The 16,751-nt window shown below is 40.8% G+C and overlaps 2 protein-coding genes across 3 annotated transcripts; both read right to left on the bottom strand.

The window, feature by feature from the left end:
* On the bottom strand, positions 1 to 9,162 carry safb (scaffold attachment factor B). Of its 2 annotated transcripts, none has more exons than XM_053322657.1 (21): positions 8,906 to 9,162; positions 8,515 to 8,605; positions 7,329 to 7,393; positions 6,983 to 7,189; positions 6,819 to 6,878; positions 6,670 to 6,709; positions 5,438 to 5,864; positions 5,028 to 5,071; positions 4,831 to 4,940; positions 4,389 to 4,538; positions 3,656 to 3,744; positions 3,375 to 3,424; positions 3,187 to 3,266; positions 2,901 to 3,043; positions 2,595 to 2,700; positions 2,209 to 2,417; positions 1,908 to 2,085; positions 1,717 to 1,799; positions 1,412 to 1,470; positions 1,157 to 1,211; positions 1 to 1,027 (listed from the first exon to the last, which is right to left on the bottom strand). In XM_053322657.1, exons 1-21 carry the CDS (start codon positions 9,056 to 9,058, stop codon positions 910 to 912), a joined length of 2,517 nt encoding a protein of 838 aa, XP_053178632.1. In that variant the 5' UTR covers positions 9,059 to 9,162; the 3' UTR covers positions 1 to 909. The 2 variants fall into 2 exon arrangements, with proteins under 2 accessions (XP_053178632.1, XP_053178633.1); XM_053322658.1 differs by having other exon boundaries at positions 2,209 to 2,405.
* A 124-nt stretch (positions 9,163 to 9,286) lies between these two features.
* Positions 9,287 to 16,478, bottom strand: malt2 (MALT paracaspase 2). The gene is made up of 15 exons (XM_053322659.1): positions 16,314 to 16,478; positions 15,927 to 16,093; positions 14,913 to 15,043; positions 14,546 to 14,702; positions 14,242 to 14,426; positions 13,584 to 13,680; positions 13,330 to 13,380; positions 12,653 to 12,856; positions 12,128 to 12,305; positions 11,941 to 12,015; positions 11,648 to 11,775; positions 10,877 to 11,026; positions 10,546 to 10,703; positions 10,221 to 10,358; positions 9,287 to 9,958 (listed from the first exon to the last, which is right to left on the bottom strand). Exons 1-15 carry the CDS (start codon positions 16,448 to 16,450, stop codon positions 9,737 to 9,739), a joined length of 2,178 nt encoding a protein of 725 aa, XP_053178634.1. The 5' UTR covers positions 16,451 to 16,478; the 3' UTR covers positions 9,287 to 9,736.
* Between the last annotated feature and the right edge of the window lie 273 nt (positions 16,479 to 16,751).

Raw genomic sequence — 16,751 nt, 5'->3', positions numbered from 1 at the left:
GATGAAAAACGTTTTATTTTTTGTGCATTTTACAAATTAAGCCCCAAGAGATACCAGCAGCTGGTTTTCTCGGCCACTGAACTGGCATTCAAAATAAACCAAACAGTGTCAACATGAGGACAACATAACAAAACAATTTTATGAACAAACCTAAAAACATGTTTGAGTTACACGATCTTACTCGATAGATTCCTGGTGTATTTACCACCATCATCTAACATTTACACAAATCAAAACCTACTATGTACAAAAAAGAGTTTGGTTTGAAATATTTAAAAAAAAAAAAGTCTTACAAGCATGGATTATTAGAATGTAACATTTAATTTAAAAACCTTTTCTTCGGCCTGGAAATTTCACCAACCATCCTAAAATAAGAGAATGACATCCAAAAGGTAGCTTGAAGCTCAGAACATATTAATTACAAGAAGCAGATGAAGATCTCTGCTTTACTGAACATCTGGCTGGCCAACCAGGGGCTTAAATACATTACAGAGTGGAGAAATTCCAAAATGTTCAGACAGACTGGGATACAGCAAGGAGACTGTGAGGTTAGGTCCATCCAGGTGTCTATAAAACATCTGAAATTACAGCACAAAGCTCTGATATGACTCCACCACAGGTCAGCCCGCTTATACAACACACTTTTGTAAGCAGACGGTTGTGTTATACAGGCAAGGTAGGTAGGACTGCATGAGAAACACAAGACAGGTGATCACTGTATCACAAAAAAAGGAGAAGTGACCAGGGAAAATAAGGGTCTCCATCGCAATTGGAAAAATGGAAAGGAATTGTGCGAAAAAGAATTCCTCATAAGATTTTTTTCTTTTTTTTTGTACAAAAACAAGATGGTCACACCCTCCCTGATGTGACTTCCTCAAACAGTCCAGGTGTTGTCTAGAGACAGAGGCATCAGTAGCGCCGACCGAAGGCTCCACCCTGCAGCCCACTGCCCTGCATTAGCTGGTTTTGTCTGTTTAGAGCTCCAGAGAGAGACTGAGATGTTCCTGTGTTCATGTAACCTCCACGCCTGCTGACCGAAAACACAAAAACACACAATGACTCACATTGTTACAACAAATACAGTGGCATGCTTTCATGAACTGAAGTATTTCTTTGAGATGGATTATGTCAAAAATGAAACTTAAATCCAGCTCACCCTGCCATTCCTCCACGTGCCATGTGGCTCTGGCCTGGAATAGCACCGTCTCTACCTGGAACAGGAGGGCAAAACATCAGACACGCCTACAAACGACAGTATTCATAGCTATACCAATCACCATTAAGCAGGATACATACTATAAGCAGCTTCAGAACACATTACATCATTTTCTTTCAGGCTGTTGCTATATGTGTGCAACTTGAAGCTACCAGTACAGTCATTTAACACAATATAAAGCACAAATATTCATACTTTGCCATGCTCTGTCTCCATCAATCTTCCGTCCCGAGTCCCAGTCTCGACCTCCTTCCCTAAAAGTAAAAAGAAAGAAAATACGTATTATTCACAGTTTTACCCCTTAGGGAACTCTGGGCTTCCCATACAGAAATGTATCTGTGGTGGCCTGCCCAAATAAAACTTTGCCTGCTACTAATTAATTTTCAATTTTTGGAGCTGCACGCCCTGTTCTGCATACAAACAGCGTTCTCTGAGCTTTTATCCTGTAGTCATATCATGCCATCTGACATGTGCATTGATTGTGTGTGAGTGATGGTCACCTGGGGTTGATGCGCTTGTCGTAGCCTCCAGTCCACGATTCTCGGCCATCTCTGCCATGTCTGTCTGACCTGTCTGAGAAATGCTGCAAGAAAAGACACCACAGACAATTAAACCTCTCACACACACTGTTCCTGTGCAGTAGCATCAAATTTAAGCTGCTACCATTCATATGTTTCACCATGCCTCTTACCTGGCCATCTCTGTCTGCACCAATGCCACGAGTGTTGTCCCGCCTGTCCATCAACATGTCGTCTTGGTAACGTCCTCGGTCTCTGTGGTCAAAGTCCTGATAACGTTCCTGTCGACTGAAGTCTGAACGACCATATCGGTCATCCATGGCCATGCGCTTATCAGGCCAGTCATCCTTCCTAAAAAATACAGCAAGCAACAACATCCAGAATGAAACTCATCCACTGAGCTGCATCTAGTTGAACCTCTACTATAAAATAAATCCATTATGTTTCATTATGTTAAGTTTTGTTATCATTTACCTGCTGTCTATGTCATAAGGCCTCTTAACGGGGCGCCGCTCCTGTTCATAGCGCAGCTGTTCTTGCTGTCGTCGCAGTTCTTCACGCTCTCTGAGGATCCTTTCCTGCTCACGCCGCCTCTCATACTCTATACGCATCCTTTCCCGCTCCAGGAACTGACGCTCCATGCGGTCCGCATCAAGGCGCTGCTTCTCAGCCTGTGAATGAAACTATTCATGGGTTAATTAGGGTCAACATGTAATTCATAAGAAAGTAGGGCTGACAATGAGGAATTACATAAAACATAACTGGATATGTATTCAGCAGGCTACAAATTGCTGCAGAGTGTAAGTTGCATCAGGAAGGGGGCAGAAATACTGATGGAAGGAGTGATAATTTTACTGTACCTCTAGCCAGTCTCTCTTCCTGAGCAAGTGCTTCCGCTCCTCTCTCTCCCTGAACAGACGGATTCTCTCACGCTCACGGTCTGGACGGTTGTCACGATCACGGTCACTAGAAGAAAATAAATAAATGAATTTATAAGACAGATAAGGCAGTAGGTTGATAGTGTCCATTTCCTATGAACCTCCACATGGTAATAATACAAAACTAAGTAAAAGACCAACATTCATATTAATAAGGTTGCCCTAAACCTTATTATGGTGGGTTTAGATGAGATTGTAGTTTCTAGCTAATTCTTGCATGATCCTTACGTGTATCTGCGTCTCTCCACCTCTCTGATCTCCCTCTCTCGTTGTCTCTGCCTCTCCCTCTCCCTCTGCTCCTTGATCTGGTCAAATGACAAGATGTCTTTCTTCTCTTTACTGAGTGACTTGCGGTCCCGACTCTTTGAGCTCTGGAGAAAGGAAAGAAGGGAAGAAATTAAATTACCAACAAACCTAGATTGGCAGATACATTTTGTGTATCTAGAAATGAGTAAAACACAAAATTATATTCAGTTGTTACATGTTTTTGTTATTGGGAAACCTGTTGACTTACTCGTTCCTTGCTTTTGGTTTTGACGCTGATGACGGGCTCTCCCTTGGACTTATCCATGACTACAGTCCTCTCATTACGCCCTATTAAAAACACATACATTATTATTGTCAAGAATATAAGTAGATATTTTATATAGTTGAAGTGTTCACTTGATACATACAAGCTATAAATAATCCCACTTCTCTCACCTTTGCCATCTTTTCCCTCTCCCTCAGACTTTTCATCCTTTCCATCAGACCTGCAAAAAACATGAATGTGACTTCAGAGTTCTGTGCATTAACAGTTTCATGACTGTTTTTTTCTCTCATGTAAAAAAGGGCTTTGAGTGTTAAATCTGCAATGGCTGTAGGCTACCACTTGGGCAGGCCATGCTGAAAATACATGAACACTTGATACTCAAAGGCCCACTTGACTGAAAACACTCTGGTGGGTCATTTTTCAACATGTGGCAGCTTGTAGGCAGTCTTACTTTGAGTCAGTTGAGTGTCTCCTGTCACTGCCAGACTTCTTGGTGTCGTTCTTGTCTGCTGGCTTCTTACCGGCTGGCTCGTTTTTAGCCTACGACATTCAAATGGGTTGAAATGATTTATTCAGAAGAGATCCAGTTTCACACTGATCATGTCATACTATACAAGTGACCATCACCACCTTTTCTGAAGGTGTTATATTTGTGTTTTCAAAGAAAATTACTTATGCGTCATTCAAGAGTAGTTTTTTTTTTAAACAAGAAGAAAAACACCCTCCTTGTTGTCAGCATTCATTGTTCTGGACAGTATTTTGCCTAAAACAATAGCAGATGGTTCATACTAGACAATACATTCCTCTGTCTGTTACATATTAAATAACTCACAGGTAGGCTGCATTACAGCCTGAATAAAATGCATGAAGCCAACACTTTTAATGAGCATGTGCCATATGGTGTGCCTAATTACTTTTTTATTTGTTATATAGGTTTCTAAAAAGGGCTGCATGCCAGTGTAATTAGGACTGTATCCATCAGGTAATGGATTTTATTTAATTAAAAAAATCCATTACACTCTCCAGAACTCAAATTGCACACAGGGGTGATTAAATTAAATAACAGGAAATAAGTTTCACACACAAATGATGAAATGAAGATATTACAGAGATCCGTAAGGCGTTTATCTGGGTGAGACTAATTATTGGAGGACTGTGTGCACAAGCGTTCCCTTAACACTTACCCGCTCCACAGAGATCATCCTGCCATGCAGTTCAGTCCTGTGAAGGTGGCTGATACACTTGGTGGCCTCCTCTGTGGAGGACATGGTGACGAAGCCATAGCAGCGAGCCCCGGGGCTCTTAGCATTGGTCACCACTTTAGCTCCAACAACCTGCAGGAAAAGGTCAAAGAGGAGAACAAAACCTGAAAACAACTCCAGTTATTAGTACTTTTTGGATTAAATGGCCTGTAAATTCTTTTTTCTTTTTTATTAAAGATTTTGTTGGCATAGACGGCTTTATTAAGAAGTAGACAGACAGGAAACATGGGAGAGAGAGGGGGTGTGACATGCAGCAAAGGACCTCCGATCGGGATTCGAACCGGGGTCAGCTGCGTATATGCCATGCACGACCACCTGCGCGCCTCAAATGGCCTCTAAGTTCTAACCTGTTTAAGATACCAACCTTGCCATATTTGCTGAAGAGGGTCTTCAGATCAGTCGCTCTGGTAGTGGAAGAGAGACCACTGACCCACAGATTCCTGCTACTGCTTGCTGCAGCACCACTTCCAGCGGCTATGCACATAAAAAGTAAGTTAATGACCATTTATCCATGGCATTTCAAGCATTGCAGCAGGAAAAGACCTCCCTCAATAAACTCACCCTTTTCATCTTTTGACTCGGCCTTGCCATCCTTTTCCTCAGAACTAGAGACAAAGAAAGAAAGCCATAAACATACAACAGTGAGGACACCTGCGATCTCTCCTCATACAGATCTATATATGCATGTGTTGTATGACATAATACAATATCGACAATGATCCACCCATTGTGTACCATAGTGCAGTGATTTAACAGTGAATAAATGGAGCTATACCCTATGACAGTTCCAATACATTACTTGTCAATGGGTAACTAAGTGCGATACGTGAGTGTAAGTGATGAGAAATGAAAACAGACAAATGCGAACAACATTTTTTACCTCCAAAAGAGCATCCAAATTTTGCTAGCACAAAGGAGCCAATGCAACAGAGATAGCCATTTTGGTTTCTAGTAGACAGAAAGCAACAAACCTCTTTTTCTGATCATCGCCCTCTACAGAAGAGGACTCTTTCACTGTGGAGGCTGAATCCGCAGCAGCTTTCTCTTCTGTCTTCTCATCCTCCTCACCCTTCATAGACCCCATTTCTGAATCAACAGTTTCACCCCCGGTGCCCTGTTCGCTTACACTAACAGCCTGCGAGCTTTTCTTTTCACTGTCAAATGTCTCTTCTGGGACGTTATGCGTGTCCCCAACCTCCTTGGTGTCAGTCTCTGAGACATCCCTGTCGCTCTCCGCATCTCCAGAGGCGGCCTTGTCGGTTTTGGCACCAGTGTCGGACACATTGTCTTCCCCTCCGGCGGTGACAGCTTGCTCTTCTTCAGGGCTCGTCTCGTGGCTCTGGGGTTGATCTTCGTTAAGCGGCTCAGATAAACAAGACCCGGCTACTTTGTCATTTTCTACGGATTTAACAGGAATAGAATGGCACAGAGTTTAATCACTTCTGAAACACAGCAATGGTTAACGAGGAACTGGCAAGGCCTGGATTAGGAACGTCATGACCACTGGTCTGTGCTCTTAGAACTAGGTATTAAAACGATGAAGTAGACCCTAATGAGAGACTGGAAGAGAACCCAAAAGCTGGAGGACAACCAAGCAACTAGAGGGACACACTTTTGCTCATTTCTCAAGTTGAACCACTTCACTCTGTTCACCTGATCCAAAGCGGACAAAGCGTTCAGTGCTGAAGAGAGCCACAAGATCAGCAGTGCGGCAGTAGAGGCTCGCTGCAGTCTGTCTTCTTTCAGCCTTTAACTTTTCCAGTGTCCATTTGCATTGACCAGAACTTCAGCTCAAGTCCAGCAGTTTCACATACAGCTCATTTCTGAGTCAGTGTCTTTAAAAAGTTGTAATCGCTGATGATGTCTTGATGCATCTTCGTTGTCTTGCTCTTCAAGTGGCGACCTAGAAACACTGCAATCATCTGCAACAGCTCACACCTCCCTGACCATGATATTCAATTGCTGTCAATGTGCATCAAATTGTTAACCACTGCTTCAGTACTGCGACAAAATCATTGATAACTTGACCAATCTTAAACACTGAAATTATGAATTATGGTTAACCAAATTTCAACACAAAGCCAGCAATTTCCTTTGGGCTTCCAGTCTCTCTTCCTGGTTGAAACTAAACAAAGTGTTTGCATTCCAAGCTCAACACTATAAAAGATACCTACACCTTCTTCTAACCCTTTCTCTACAGTACCTGTTTCTTCTTTCACGTCATCTGCCTCTGGATCCTGAGCCTAAAACAAAAAAGGATGATGTCTTTATGAATAGAGCAGTTTGAAACATTTACTTTTATGATTGTTTGTCAAGATTTACATTCGAGAAGTATTTGTAAGGGAGCCTTACCATATTGATTGAGGGGGCCGTCATATATTCATCTTTATCAGCCATCTCGGACTCCTCCATCTGACAAAAATACATACAAGTAACATTAAAACTTGCTAGTTGGAAAGTTTGTAGTTGTACAAACTAGTTGTAGTTGTAGAAAGGTTTCTGGTCTAGTTCCTCACCTCTGGACCTCCTGCTTCATCTTCCGACTCTGAAGCTCGGTTGTCATGTTCTTCATTCATCGCTGCGTCTTCCTCGCCATGAAAATTCTCAACTTCATCATCATCATCATCGTCGTCGTCCTCAGCTGGTATTCCATTGTCATTCTCCGTCTCATCCAGGATGTTCATGTCGAGGATGTCCATTTCCTGCATGTTCTCATGTTCATCCTGAAGTTCGTGCAGATAAAGAAAAGGAGAAAATTGTTTTAAAAAACAAAACAAAAAAGAAAACCCAACAGTAGCATCCAGAGAAAAAGCATGTTAGTAATTAGATATAATAATATATAATCATTTTCAATAATCTTACGTGGCCATCGTGGGAATCGTCCTCAATAGTACTGTCCTCTGGTTCATCATTTTCTTGCCTTGAATCTAGAGAATAGAGAATATGCTTTAGACCAAGTCATTGGGTGTCTCGCAGGTTATGAACAAAACTTTGCTGTGTCAGGTTCTACATGAGTCAGGCCATCAACTTTCACCCAACAACACAACCCTGCAACAGGTCCTACATGAATGCAAATCAAAATCTTATGTGATTATGTCAGTTTGTTTATGCCCATTTTTCTATACATTTACTAATTTACAGCAAAAAAAATTAAGTGGAAAAGTCAGATTTGAGGGGAAAAAGTTTTTGGAAGCAAAAGAAAAAATAAATTGCAACAAAGTGCACAGAAACCATAATTGGGGAATAAATCGTGACACAAATTTAGCATGTGACTGAAATGTCAGTGAAGCTTCCACTCCATCTAAGAGGCGAAAAATGGCGTCAGACGACAACATCAGATCAGATTTCATAAATTAATACATGAGACAAACATGAATGCCATATTTCCATTACATTCTAGGCTTGACTCGCACTTTTTTCAATACCTCTGCTGGAGGGTATTACTACCATCACACAGGTATGACTCTGTTCTGTTATACTGCTTCACCTTTAACAAGGTGCTTCTAGTGAAGTGGCAACGGTGTGCACATCCATGTACTGTAGAATTGCAGCAACTCAACATTACATAGTAATTTAAAGTGAAACCAAAACCAAAAAATTGAGGCAATGTTATGCGGGAGATCACTTTCCCATATTGCACTGTGGTTTATTTACGCTGGCGTCATTATTGGCCTTGTTGGCAGTTGAAGGTGTACTGTCAATAGTTTTACAGACATCTCGTTTATAATGGTGGTCAATTGGTAAATTTGACTTTGGGCCACAAAGTGATTTTTCGCTGCAATACCGCGAGTGACCACTGGGCAAATCTGGAGGCTAGGCTGAGTGACGGCACGGTATCCAGATCATATTATATCCACAGTAGTGTTCATGTGACCGCGTACCAGCATTAGCTACCACGAGATGAAAGGATCATATGTCAACTAGCAGAGGACTCTTCAGCATAGTTTCGATTAAGCAGGAATGAAAGGGGCATGTGCACACATAGACACAACAGACTGTACAGACAGTGACAGTAACGCTACAACACACATCTCCTGTTAAAATATACCTTTGGTGGCCCGTTTAGGTGTAGGTTTCTTCCCGGCTGACTCCGGAGCAACAACAATCTCATCAGGATTTCCACCATCTTCTTCAATTGCCTGTTTACGGAGGGTGGAGCAAAAACAAACTTTCATTGACTGTAATGTTACAATACAGGACAATTGAAAAGCAGCACCACAACATGTAAAAAAAGAAAAAAGACATGGAAACATTTAGCTGTTTGGCGCAAATGTTAGCAACAGTTCGTGTCAACGGGCCTGGCATACTAACATTAGCGTTAATTAAACATTGGCCTGACATGGTTCATTCGCAAAGACAAAATATGCATTTCGCATACTTCCGCATAATTAGGTAAACTTTACATTCATCAAATTCATTTCCTGACTGTTTCACAAGACCTTTTTCAGGCGCTCCGACAGCACGCTCTTGACGCCAGTGGTGTCCAGGTTTCGTCTCTTCAGCTCGGCCTTCAGATCGATAACTCTCAGCTCCGACAGTTTGCGAACCTCTCCGCTTTCCGGAACCTCCACCTCTGTTGATGGATCAGCCATTGTTTTGTCCGTGAAAATATATCTTCAGTTTGAAATAATCCCTCTATGCACTTTATTAACTAATGCTGCACCGCCAACGGGAGCAGCTAGCTTGCAAAACTACTGCAAAATGGAGGCCGTAGCTAGTTGACGTCAGTGCGCAGGCGCAGTTCAATTATAGTGCAGAGACGAACAGGAGAGCTGCTTTCATTTATAAAAGTCTTTATATTGCAATCACACATTCTCTGTTTAAATGGGGACACAAGAAATGCACATACATGTATTAAACGTTACACAAGGCTGAGGACATACACGGTTTATTACAATTAATCTTCAAAGATTGCTTTATTTCTTCCCTTGCAAACAAAACACTTGATAGGCATTGTGTTATATTTTGCATTGCATTATAGTGCATTACATTATTGTAAAAATGTTTATAAAATATTACAAAAACTTAATGCATGGATACCTGTAAGACAAGAACAGTTAAACTGACCACAAACTTGAGTCATGTGTCAAATGTACTAAAATGGCAAACTCACAAGCTTTATTTCCCATCTTTTGACATTTGTACTGTTTTATTACCAAGGTGTTGTCGAATGATAGGTGTAATCATACTTAGTGGGAATGAAAATTGTATTTCTCATCACCATGTGTCAGCAGTAGCAGATTCCTGCATGTTTGTGTATAACATGACCATTAGGCTGACCCAACAGAGGTAAAGGCCTCAGCAAAGGAGGAGCACTCAGCAACGCTGAGGCTGAGGGATGAAGAGGTGGAGGAGATGTGAGGCAGTCGTGGTTCATGGAGGTTGAGTTTGGAGACTAGAGGTTTTCCAACTCTGTATGATTGTCTCTCCTCTACTTCCTCATCCATGTTGCAATAAGTGTAGTGAAGACAGACGGTGAATGTGAGGTCCTTCTATGAACACAGTGAAAAGCAGAATGTGTTTTTAGCTTAAGAGGATATTTTAAGAGTTAATTATTCTCTAAATTGCAGGTTTAATAAGATATTTTTTTAACAAATTTTGACCAAATAGTTAAATTGGAGGTTATGCCTCATCCCCAGCTACAGTACGACTACATTGTCCATATGGTACTATGTATGGTATTTGACATTTATCAAGTTTCTCCTAGGACAGAAATAAGAGAAGCAATTCTGAAAACAATGACAACTGTCTGACCTTGAGTCTCTGCAGGCATCGAATCCGCGTGTAGAGACTGGGGACCTCCGGAGAAGGAAGATTTTCTTTGATCAATAATAAACTGCCTGCCTCAAGCAGAGTTTCCTGATTACTCTTCTTCAGGTCAATGTCCACATCCTGCCACAGTCACATAAAGTAACAAAAAATATTAAAATATAGCATATTGAGAAACACTGACAGATGGATACAAGTGGAAATATTTATACATTTGTTTTTGCTTTACATCCAGGATCACAAGCTTGATGAGTCATTATGCACCATGTCTGTGTCTTTAAACTCTCTAATCTAGTCATAATATACCTACCTCAGGGAAATCAGTAAACTCAGCAGAGCAGGAAACAATGTCTTTGGGCTTGTCAAGTATGCGAGTGTAGATAACCATGATGTTGGAGAACTCTGCAGCAAACCCGAGCTGAACCGTCACCCCACAATCAAACTTCAGGCAAGTTCTTTCAGGCAGGACTATGAATAAATACATTTGATTACAGTTCATTAATTGTTCCCTCATACTGAAGGAATATCATTACTCTAAAACAAAGCTTAATCTGTGTCTGTAAAATAATCTCAAATCCCATAATTACATCAATGTTATATATATTTAATTGTTGAAGTTCATAGTTCTAAAAAAAGAGTACCATGAGCAACGGCCCACTGCAGGTTTCGAGCTGAATTGGCTGCAGAACAGTCAGAGGTCTGAATCTGGTCAGTGAGGGAACGTCGTTCAGATAGATTACTGCGTAGCTCCAAAGCCTGCCGCCCTTGAGTGATCCGACATCGTCCCATGTCTGGTAAGAGTAAAAAACTTTTAGCGCCGTTTAACATTTGCACAGAGTTGTCAAAGCAGGTGTGCTCAATCAGCTGTCTATGGTGTACTGTTACTGAGTGGTATGTGTCCAGAACTGCAACACAAAGAGAGCAGTGCAGTAGCATTTTGGTTTGCCCTCTGTGAATCAGCATTAAAACTGAAAAAAATGTTAATGGTTTTGAAGCCTTTATCTGGTCGGAACATGTTATCACTGTATTAATGCCCAGAGGGCATTTATTTGATGCTACCATCACTAATAACATTAATCATGGCTCTGTTCTATCTAGGTGTGCCAATAAAAAATGACAGTGAGTCAATGTGCAAAACAATCAAGAAACTTGGAACTCTAAGACTAAAATATTTCAAAATACAAAAGTAAGGGTTATTACAAATGTCATTTCTTAGTTTGATTTGCTTTCAGGCCACAGGTGAATGCAGAGTAATCTGACCTCATGACTTCTACATTTAAAGAATCATTTTAAGCATGTCATTGACACATCAAGCATAATCGCACCCTAAATACAAAACAGCTTCATACAGTCAATGCAAATCTATAAGACTTAAATGAAAAATTCATACTTAACATGTGCACTTTACATACCTTCAGCCACCCTGTCTAGCATGACTGTGACCTTCTCATCTTCACAAACCCGCCGTTTGAGGAAGCTTATGAAGATGCCATTGGACACGTCCTCCTTCTTCACTTCATATGCTTCTGCGTCAGCGCATCTAAACACAAACAGCCACACATGAGCAACAAGCCAAAAGCAGGAACATCCATATGTACAGTAATTCTTGTCTCAAACACAACTCATTCAAAGAAAAAAGCGCAATACGTGAATAAACAGGGTGATATAGTTTGAAAAGTAAAGTGTCAAAGGGTCAGCAACTTACGTGGCATATCCAAACACTATGTTTGCCGTCACCTTCAGCAGTGCAGGTTGGACAATGATATCATCATTTACGTTTCTAAAACAGAAAACATTTCAAGCACAAATATGCACAACATGTGATCTTATCTCAAAAGTAGGTCAAATTCATTCATTCATTCATTAAAAAAAAACCCCAACAACCTTCATACCTTTTGCGGCACATGTCAAGCAAAAACACGTTGAGTCCAGTCTCTTTCTCCTGCATCCTGGTGAGTATATTCTGTACACACAAACAATGCTCTGATGTGTAGGAGGCTGGCGCATCGATGGGAACCATAAAACTGTTGCCGTAGTTCTCATAACCATGACCAGCGAAGTATAGCAAGCCTGTGGAGGGAGGACTGCATGAATGCTTGGTCAGATTTTTTTATGTTGTTAATAAATGGTCTGCTTTCAAAAAGTGTGTTGACTTTCATACTTTGTAATGATTCTGCAAAGTAAGTAATTATTTTTAATTTAATGGTGCATTTGCAGCTATATCAAAAAGTGTTAAACAATCTCCAAACCTATCCTGAATATAAATAAAGTAGAAAGCATGAACATGAATATTATATCTGTTTTAATATAGTGTTATGTAGGGTTACAGCAGTTTATAACTTTAGTAGTCTTTAAAAGTACAGTCACAAACAAAACACATTTGTTGAACATATTGTCCATATGGTAAAGAGACGAACCATAGACTCCCTTGTCAAGCAGCAGTAGGAACTCCGTAACAGCACTATGCATCTCCTGCCAGTTTAGGTCAAGCAGGGAAACCACCTTGAAGTCCAATTGTCTGAGGAGGTTGGTCAATTCATGCACATCAGCCATGGGAGCGCACAGCTGAGTGTGGTAGAGGTAGTTCATGTTACCAATCAGGAGAGCAACTTTGTCTGTTGCTGTGGAGGTGAAGACAACAACAAATATATATATTTTAAATCATGTAATGTCTCTTATTGCAGTGTATGTTATCTACAGATATTGTGACTATTTGTTTGCACAAAAGTCACCATAGAAATGCTTGGCTAATGGTGGTGGATTGTCCATCTCTCGTAGTGGATGTATTCCTGGTCCGGTGGTTGACCTACGGACTTCCTGTGAGTCTAAACAACACCAATATAATAAAAACTCCAAAAAACATCTGCATGCTGTTTCTTCTTACATCAGACCAATTCAACATTTCATTTTAATTTCTACAGTGCTTGCTAACCACATACACATTACTTTCCACTTTCAGTTGAACTACATGAAAAACAAGAACTAAGGTGTGATTCAATGATGAAGAACAGAGGAGGAACTAAAAGGATCTAAATACTGTAGTTCCTCTACCCACTCCTGCATATTCTATCAGATTTTTTTTTTTTTTAAATACCTCGACCGCGATGAATTTCTACCCAGGACGCATCATCATCGGAACTGGGGCCTGCAAAACAGGAAGTCATTCATTGCACTATACTGCAGTTTTGCTCATGTGTGATTTTATTAATGTGTCACATTTAATGTTAGTCTACAAGTTCCTTCTAGATTAAATAGTCTTTGCTTGATATTAATAAAATTATTGCATTTTAAGACCTCTTTGCATTTGAATTCTAAATATGGAAAATAGAAAAAATATCTGGGTCTCACCAATGGTGATTGTTGCTGGGTTACTCCACACCTCATGATACAGATTGTATATCTTACATTCGTACTGTCCTCTGTGTGCCGTGGTCACACACGGGATCTGAAAAGAAAACAAGGACATACAACATCAGCAACACACAGCATAGTGTACTCCAAATAGGAGGATTCTTTATCAGCTCGTTTGGTTTAAAAGTCTAGACATAGCTGCATATAATATATTTCATATAATGATATAAGAGAAACTTAACTTAACTGTAATGTTTGGAACATTTTAATCAGTGTCATTGCTGGTGGGTGACTCAGCTGGAGACCCAGTGACCAAACGAGTTTAGGAGTATGATATCTGGAAATTTACTTTTCCTTGATCTTGTACAAGACAAAGTTACATCACCTTGATATGATCGTCTTAACACTGTTCTCAAAACACATACACAATAATAACATTGAACTCAAGCTGACAAAGTTCCTGCCTTTTATGTAATGATCTTATTTTTGGTATTTATATCACGTTTATGACAATACTGCTGTCGAGTCATATTTCTTGCCTTGATTGTAATGTTTTTCCTCCTCTTATGAGTTATAATTAAAAGAAGATTTCATAAAATCATTGTGATACACACATATGTAAGAAGTTCACAGCCAACTCTGTGAATACACTTACTTTGAGTGAATGTGTCTGGTGTTGTGGCATGGGAACCATGTTGTGGTACCACTGGTACTGGGCAGGAGGGTTGGCCTTAGCATCACACTCCAGGGACAGTGTGTTGCCCTCAGACACCAACTGGGACTGGGGGTGACAGATGATATGCAGCCCACTCACTGAACCTGGAAACAGGCTGCTGCAGCCTGAGATTACATAATTTACCAACACATCACAAGTGGAGTGAAGTGGCGTGGCATGGAGTGGAGAGGAGAGAAGAGGAGAGGAGAGGAGAGGAAAGGAGAGAGGTGGTAGAGTGTTGTACCTGGACTAGAGCCTGCAGAGCTGACCAAGCGAACATGAGCCCACTGGGAGAAGATGAAGTTTTCTCCATGGTGGACCCTACAAATATAGTGACCCTGGTGCACCATCGCCAAAGGACACAGAACCAGCTCTGATGTTTTTCCAGTTTCATCTAGAACCTAAAACAGACAAATAATCATGGACTATTGTTATTAACTGATACTTGATAACACTCTTCAAGCAGAATTTACAAAAGAAAAAAAAAAGATTATCCTCTCTGGCTTTGCCTTTGTGTCTTACAAATAGCTTACAGTGCAATCCTCATAACACAACTAAGTTTGACCTGAAATCTCAAGACACTTTCTGTAATCTTCAGATGTTGGACTGACCTCTTTATTGCCTTTGAACCACTGGTAGGTGAGTCCAGGGGCACCAGAGGCCCTGCAGGTCAATACCACCCTGCCCCCGACTATGGACTGCTGAGACTGAGGCTGTACTGTGATCTGGATCAGCTCTGCCACTACGACACACATGCATACAATGTAAAATTTCATAAAAATATACACTCAAATAGAGCACAGGTATTTGAGGCATTTGGCATCAGAGGATAGTGAGATGTATCTCTAACAGGCACTAACTTGTCAAAGGAATCACTTCTACAGACAAAAATGATCAGAAAAATAAATCAGTGCCAAATTACCTTTCCTCTGCTTTCAAAGTTATATTTGACACAGCCTTCAACTATGTTCATGTTGTTTATTAGAACTAATGTCATTTCTAGGATGGTGCAAAAACTATTTTCATATTGATGCAATATTTTCAGTTCAGGATGTAACAACTTTTCCTGTTCTTGTGCATGCTGCTTATCTTACTATGACACCTAAATGTAACAGAGGCATACAGTAATGTTACTAATCAATGTTACTAATCACAGCTGTTTTACAAAGGGGGACATGTCTATTCACAATACTTACCCCCACCACACACACACACACACACACACACACACACACATACACGCCCTTGCACCCTTGGATTTATTATCTAATAGATTTGAAACCCCGTTCCAACCAAATATCTAATGACAACTGCACATCTTGTCTAGTTTGATTGTGTGCCGCATGTCTTTGTCCACTTTGATTCTGTGTTGAAATGTTATTGTGTGTTTGTACAATTAAAGGCTGTGAATTAATGGATGCACTCCAGTCCCTTTTGTTCTCTGGAACAATGTTTCAACTCAATTAATACATATTTGTGGCTTAAATCAAGGGTTCAAAGTCTTCAACTTTTACCAACATTACAATAATCTCAGCATTATTACAGAAGTGTGTCAACCATTTCAAAGCTGATTAAAGTATAGGTTTTGTTTGTGTGTTTGTTTGTTTGTTTTTAAGGGTTTTTACCAGATGTGGTGAGGAGTTGCATGGCCTCCTGGTGGTCCATCTTCCTCAGGCAGTAAAGCAGGAAGTCCAGGGAGCAGGAACGATCAGCCAGCCGAGCCAGTAGTGTCCGTCCAGGGCTGCCTGTAGCAGTCAGCACCTGAAGTGAGCAGCTGGTCAGCTCACTTTCACTGTAGGGAGTTCAATGGTGTCAGATCAAGGGGCTCAAAATTGGGGAGGGCCAACAACACTTATATAGAGATGTTAATGAGGCGTTAGAAAGGGGGCTTAGTTGATCATTTCATACATAAAAGAAAATCAATGTAATAGGCCTACAGGATAGAGTGTAAAAGCTCAAACTATGAAAAAGGTTTGTACATGGTGCCTACATTGATGCCTTCAGTGTCTCACCTGCAGCGGAATTTGGGTTGCTCAGACACCGCATTGGCCAGCTGTCTCCATCCGCAGGTGGAGTTGTCCAACATTTTGGCCAGCCTGTTGAGGACTTGGTCGCTCAGAATACCAATGCTCATTTTCCACTCTTCCATCTTCGCATATGCCACCACTTAAAACTCCTGAGATGTTAACTGCACAAACAAATAAGAGAAACTGAAACTTTGTGCGCTTTAAATTTGTACCACCACCATAACTATCAAACTCAGCAGCACGTCGTGAGTCCAGTGATTTCCTCGGGATGTGATGTGATGACTGACAATAATGACTTACTACAGCGGTTTCATGACAGAATTAAATCGCCCACACAAAACTAACAAGTTGTAATCGCCCCCTCGGGTTTTCCCGTGGTCAGGTATGTGAAAATGCGTGGCGCGGAATAAAATCTAACTGCAA

This window comes from Scomber japonicus, chromosome 7, assembly GCF_027409825.1.
Source record: "Scomber japonicus isolate fScoJap1 chromosome 7, fScoJap1.pri, whole genome shotgun sequence".
Classification (NCBI taxonomy): Eukaryota; Metazoa; Chordata; class Actinopteri; order Scombriformes; family Scombridae; genus Scomber; species Scomber japonicus.
This window is presented reverse-complemented; position numbering and strand designations above follow the sequence as displayed.